Source organism: Acyrthosiphon pisum, chromosome A1 (genome assembly GCF_005508785.2).
Source record: "Acyrthosiphon pisum isolate AL4f chromosome A1, pea_aphid_22Mar2018_4r6ur, whole genome shotgun sequence".
In the NCBI taxonomy this organism is placed as follows: domain Eukaryota; kingdom Metazoa; phylum Arthropoda; class Insecta; order Hemiptera; family Aphididae; genus Acyrthosiphon; species Acyrthosiphon pisum.
The window spans coordinates 116,989,702-116,996,167 of NC_042494.1; the positions used below are offsets into that span (position 1 = coordinate 116,989,702).

A 6,466-nucleotide genomic window follows, 5' to 3' on the forward strand; every position below is an offset into this window, starting at 1 on the left:
ATGGATCATACCATATACTTATCTATACTATGTTATATCATGCAGCAAAGTTGTAGAATATAGAGTCGGGCATATTCTAGTAATAGTATAATAGTATTAAATTACCTATGGTTAATTTCACACTACCGGCTTTACTGAAATTGTCGGTAAAACCATTTTCCATCTACCGAGGACTACGAACTTGGTGAGTTTAACAATTAACGATATTTCATTAGACCATTTGAATCATAACATTGTATTATTATTGTATCATCACAGTCATTACATTAATTTCAAAGATGAAATTAAATATATCACCTACTAAAATGTGACGAGGTTTAGATAGGTACTTGTGACTTTCATACAATAAACCAATGCTTCTAAAAATGTTTAGCACAGTGACCAAAATGTTCACCTGATAATCTATTGCGGCCCACATAGTTTATATAATTAACAACGATTAAAAACCTGTTGTATTATTAGTGACACCTCACAAGTTGACTTTTGACCCACTGTTTGAGAAACGCTGCAGTTCCTAAACAGTATACACTATACAGACACAAGATGAGATGATATAAGAATTTTACTAATGATTGTATTTTTCCCTAAACATAATAAATTGATAGTTGATACTACAAATTCGTCTTAAACCCTTGCCAACCAAAAAAACTAATAATATAGGTGTATCCTATATAATTTATGATAATATTATTATCTAAAAGTATAATACGTTATTATTATTATTTATTATAAATGTACGATTAATAAAACTTTTTTATTTTATTTTCTATTTTTGTAATTTAGATCAAATTAAAATGGCAACTTTAGACTTGGATGAAGAATTACTCAAAGATGAAGAGTTAGTTGCAAGTATTCAAAATTTGGACCATTCAATTGTAGATATTGAAACGTTACTAGAATCACGAATGGATTTAGATTACAACTCCATGTCAGTAGAAGAAAAAATTAAGCATGATCTACTTATTGCATTTGCATTGAATAGTTTATATTGGGTTTACCTGCGATTGGATGGTGTTGATCCGACTTCTCATAATATAAAACGAGAATTAGATCGTGTAAAATCAACTATGGATATGGCTAAAGGTGCTATGGCCAAAAAAAATATGCTAAGAGTTGATAAAAAAGCTGCTGAAAGGTTTATCGATCATGCTCTTTGGACACCAGAAGATAAGAAACGTAGGTCTCATAACATGGAAAACCCAAATAAAAAAATAAAATTTGATGAAAATGGTGATCCATCAAAATAAAATTATTTTAAATAACTTTTATTGTGATGCTCTTTTTTGTATTGTAAATTTACAGTAAACTAAGTTATTAAATCTTAATTTTGTTTTTTTTTTTGTGTTTTGGCACTTTTAACCTTGATAAGGTTGATAAAGGAGACAACTATTATAACAAATGAATAAATTAAATCACTAAAATATACACAAATACACAATCTATTAATCAAATCATTTTTAGTAATTTTGTTTTTATTTAATTCTTTTTACTATTATTTTTTAAATATTTGCTCATTTAACATATTAAATGTAATAATGTTTTAAAATAGGAAGTTTTGGGAATTGAGAATTCCCGTGGTGTCTCCTGGGTAATACTTATAGATTCTAAGAAATATAAAAATAAAAATGTACCTAAATGTGCTGTTACCCAAACATTGTATTCATTTTTGGTTTCTGAAAAAAATGTGTACCTAAACGTTTTACGTGTGTTCCCAATCGTTATACCAATTCCAATGTAAAAATATCTTGTTCCAGAACATATTTCGGCTTCATTTTTAGAAATAATAAGCATACAGTTGTTGAAAAATTGCCTTAGAGGTGCTTTTTTTAATTGGTTTCTCATTGACAATATTTATGTTAAAATTAGTATCCTTATTTTTTTTTTGCTTTGCCCCCATCCATTCCTAAATCCTGGCTTTGCCACTGATCACTGATAATTATTACAATAACATGTAGGTACCTAGGTATTATTGCTATCAAAGTAGGAATAATAACAATATTAAAAATTAACTTTTTTAAGTGACTGAATATGAATGCATATGAAATATAATTGGGAAAAATAAGGTGAATATAAATTATAAAATACAAATCCATATTCACTTACATGTAACTATAAATTGTTACATAGTCAAAAATATTAAATTTGGAATATAATAAAGCCAAAATGCTATAACTAAGCTGAAATGTAGTATTCAACATTTAGGAGGGGGGTAGAGGCCCCGCGGGTCTGTGTTGAGTAATTTTGCACTTGGAACACAGTTTTTAAATTGTTGGATTGAGCTCCTCTACTTCATAATTCCCAATTCGAGCAACGGCTGACAAGCACTGAATACAACCCATATTATAAGATAGGTATATCTGTCTAATAAAAAAGGTTAAAGTACTTATGGATTATTGGATTAGTAAGAAACAATTGTATGTTAAAATAAATGTATTCAACCGAAAGTGCATCAAATCGATCTTGATTCTTGACAAAGTACTCAGAGTATACTCCAAATGGAGGTTCAATAGGAAGTTCAGTACCTACTTGAGTACTTCAGTGCAACAAAAAGAAGTTACCTACGTGAATCAGTCGTTTGAAATTGTTAATGGTTAGTGGTGTATTGGGGGGTACTTACTTCTCTAAATTATTAACGATGATACGCGGGTATACGGCCGTAATGCCGTATAGCCCCATATACCTATTAGAATTTTTAGTGATAAAAAGAGAAACAAGAGAGAAAAAAAGGCTTGTGGAAAATACTTTGGATTTTTAAAATTATTAAAATATGTTTTATTATTATATTTATTTGATGAAAAGTGTTATTGTTAACTATTTAAAGAAAACATTTAATACATTTATAATTATTTGGTTTTAGTTAAATATTTTATATTTTACTAATTGATTATTAAATACTCTGAAATATTGTGTGTAGGGCAGGGAATTTCATGCATTTACATATTTTTGTATGGTTAATTTTGTTATATGTGAGTAACAAAATACAATTAACAACATTTGGGATCAAATACCTAGGGGTACTCAACATTTTTAGTGCATATTTTGACTATGTTGGTTTTAAAGGCCATAATATATTTTGTTTTAAGACTGTTTAAAATAAAAAGTCATTGTGTTAGTTGTTGAAAAATACTTGAATAGTTGTAATGTGATGGTCATGATAAATTATATAATTTGTCATGGTGATAGTTATAATAAAGGTTGTAACTTGTAAGTGTATTAGAGCGAAGCAAGAAAATTTTTTTTTGTTTTAATGTTAACTTAAAATTGTTAAGGTTATATTATTGACACCTAAGATCTAACCGCGTCATAAAGGTGTATTTTTAGCAATACGTCACTGCAGGTTATGGTATATTTTTGTCGCAGGACATATCACTCGTATAATACTGGTCTAAGAACGCCATGTTGCCATGCATGATGTATTGATGTAGATATAAATGGGTGATAATCATTATATAGGTATAATATACTCAGGGGTTAAAGTAGGGGGCGCAGGAAGACTCAGTCCCCTTACCTCTGGCCAGCGCCGGATTGAGAGTTTTCGGCCCACCGAGATTTTAAATTTCTATCTTTACTGCTCTAGCGTGTATTATCGATTGACAATTCTTGAGAATTAAATAACCAATACTGTATTGGTGTATAGCGTATTGGCAATACACTATACATCAGTATTATACATGACGCATTTATTGTTTTAACTGTGTATTTGGATCTATATTTTACTATATCACTATCTAAAAATACTAGACTACTTTTGTCCAAAAATAATAACGGCCCAAATTTTATGCGGCCCACCGAGATTTTCTTGGTAGCTCGCCGGTTCAATCCGGGCCTGCCTCTGGCGGCGGTTAAAAAGCGTCCCCTTTAACAAATTAGGATTTTATACATTAGACGTTATACATAAAATTATATATGGAACGCTTAAAACTATGGAGACATAAGTCCAGTCTGGATTTTTTTCTCACTTTAACCCCTGAATATACTTATGTAATATGTCATACACAATATATTATATGTTATAACTTATAAGTACATACATATATTAGTTGGTAATATTATATATTATGTATGTATATACATTTTGCGATATATGTCGAATAACAGCATATTGAATAAGGTACAAATGTACAACTATCATTAGGTATTAAACCTAGATATAGGAATATAAGCTTATACGACAATAATATTATCGGATGTCATTTATCTGAAATCCAAATAGATTGTTTCTACTTTCTGCAATATAATGTGTGCACGCATTTCAATTTACTGTGATAGATTGTGTAATCTAGTACTATAGGTATATTATATAGTAAATACAAAAATAATAATTAATATTATGCCTTTAGATTTTAGATTTTATATAAAAAGTGAAAGAGGCAGCTATAGGATATGCTCGTTCATATGGCTTTTTTTTATGTCGTTTTGAAAGCAAAAATAACGTGAACAGCTATATGGATATGTGTTGAACATTTAAAAAAAAGCAATGTTTCATTTTAAATAATTTACCGAAATGTCATGTTCATTTACCCGACATTGTCAACATTGAAATTTGGGAAATTTAAAGGAACTTGCTAAGAAAACTACATCAGGGAATAGGGATAGCTCATTAGTCATAACTTCCAATTATTTTTCATCATTTAAAATGATTTTTAAGAAAAATTATTATTATTTTTACATCCTATTACACATGGTATTATTTTATTCATATTTTATATTAATTTGAAATATTGTATTACAGCATAACAATTTTGAAACCGACCAATTGATTGTACCCTCAACAATAAATTAATGTAAAAATAACCGGCAATGTCGCAATAGCAACCAATAGGGAGATTTTTATTTTTTCTATAATTAAATTGTGTTAAAAAGTTAATAAAATTAAATAATTTGCATTGAAAATATGAAATGTTTTGTAATTATATGTATTTTCTTATAAAATAAAATTAACATAATATGATCATATTAATTATATAATATGAATAAAACAATTATAACTACCTACTTAGGTATTTATTTTATTGTCAATAAATAATTCACAAAATGTGTCATCTGTAACTGGCAAATAAAGAGGATAAATTATTTCAAACCGGATGATTATGTCACCACGTTGTGATGGATCATTCATATCAGGCATACCTTCATTGTAGATTAATTTAACGTAATCTTGCCTAAACATTTTAAAAATAATTAATTTTGAGGTTGTATAATTATTGTCTATTTGTCTATTGAACTCATAGATAATAAAGAAATAGTCAATTGATAGGACACGGCCACGGACTAAGATATATCTTAGTCCGTGGACACGGCTATGCTTATCTCAAGTGAGGTCGTGATCATGGAGGGGCATGAAAGGGGAGGAAAACTGGGGCGAATTATCACTCATTCGTTATATCTATAGTTATAGTGTTATACCACAAAATAGATTAAATGATTTCCGAAAATATAATAAAAATCGCCTCACTTTTTTTATCAGTCTTGGAACATCGAGTCTGATGGCATATCCATCAAGTACTTTATTATCTATGATTGAACTATATAGGTAGGTATAATTATTAATAGTTAATTTAATTTCTTACGTTATGACTTCCGTGATATTTACTCTTAATACTTTATGGTCTAATGTGTTAATAACAATTCTTATACCAAGTAATACTTCTTTCAACAAAACCTTTTGAACCATAATTAAATTCATATTATCTCGTTTGAAAACTTTGTGGGGTAAATCCTCCGTGGTAAATATGTATACAGCTATATTCAATACATTACTCAAAGTTAACTTATCGTCCATTCACTTCACATTTTCAGACATGTAATATACAAAATATATACAATACTTTTAACATTTCCATATCCTATGTCTGGCTTTGATACCTCAGACTTTAATGTTCCTCCTGTAGGAAATCCACGTGGTATATTTATTTTCAAAACTTGCAGTTTATTTGATATTGAATCACAAAGAGTACTAGGTTTTCTTTTAAGCTCAACTGATTTTATTGATCCATAAAAAATCTAAAAATGATTTGCTAATTATTAATTATATACAAATTTAATCAAGTTTTTCCAAACAAAATTACTTCGTTCAATGTTAATTGAAGTGGCAACTTCACAATATCAGGTCCACCTTTATCTTTTTTTAAATCGATAACTACTGAACCATTTGATTTAAAGAACAAATTAGTTATTGGATTGTTGAACGCACAATAATGTCTATAATTGTACATTTTGTTAAAATAAAGTCATACAATTTGAGAAACTAAAATCATCCTAGTCACAAATTAGGGGTCGGGGCTTATCCATAAAGGTTAACTTACCCCCACCATCTCTCTAAATCAGCTGTACACCTCAGTGGCGCAACCAGGGATTTATTCAAGGGGGGGTCCAAAAAAATGTATTTTAACTACTGTTTTTCTGTCCTTTTCCTGAGTATATACATACATTTTTATTTCTTAAATAAACACAATTTTCCCGAGTT

General features: G+C 28.9%; 2 protein-coding genes across 2 annotated transcripts; one reads left to right on the forward strand and one right to left on the reverse strand.

Moving 5' to 3' along the window:
* The first annotated feature begins 52 nt into the window (after positions 1-52).
* LOC100160285 (nuclear nucleic acid-binding protein C1D-like) lies at positions 53-1,451 on the forward strand. Its single transcript, NM_001171962.2, is given in 2 exon segments — positions 53-184; positions 784-1,451. A coding segment is annotated over 1 exon segment (453 nt). The 5' UTR covers positions 53-184; positions 784-794; the 3' UTR covers positions 1,248-1,451.
* A 3,538-nt stretch (positions 1,452-4,989) lies between these two features.
* LOC103308342 (dnaJ homolog subfamily B member 1-like) lies at positions 4,990-6,306 on the reverse strand. The gene is made up of 4 exons (XM_008181564.2): positions 6,069-6,306; positions 5,829-6,003; positions 5,571-5,742; positions 4,990-5,162 (listed from the first exon to the last, which is right to left on the reverse strand). Exons 1-4 carry the CDS (start codon positions 6,213-6,215, stop codon positions 4,997-4,999), a joined length of 660 nt encoding a protein of 219 aa, XP_008179786.1. The 5' UTR covers positions 6,216-6,306; the 3' UTR covers positions 4,990-4,996.
* Positions 6,307-6,466: the final 160 nt, after the last annotated feature.

Coding starts and splice junctions, on each gene's coding strand:
- LOC103308342 (XM_008181564.2), bottom strand. CDS start 6,215: ATGTACAATTATAGACATTATTGTGCGTTCAACAATCCAATAACTAAT. Junction 5,743..5,828: donor AGGATATGGAAATGTTAAAA/GTATTGTATATA, acceptor TATTGAATATAG/CTGTATACATATTTACCACG. Junction 5,163..5,570: donor AATATCACGGAAGTCATAAC/GTAAGAAATTAA, acceptor TAAAATGTTTAG/GCAAGATTACGTTAAATTAA.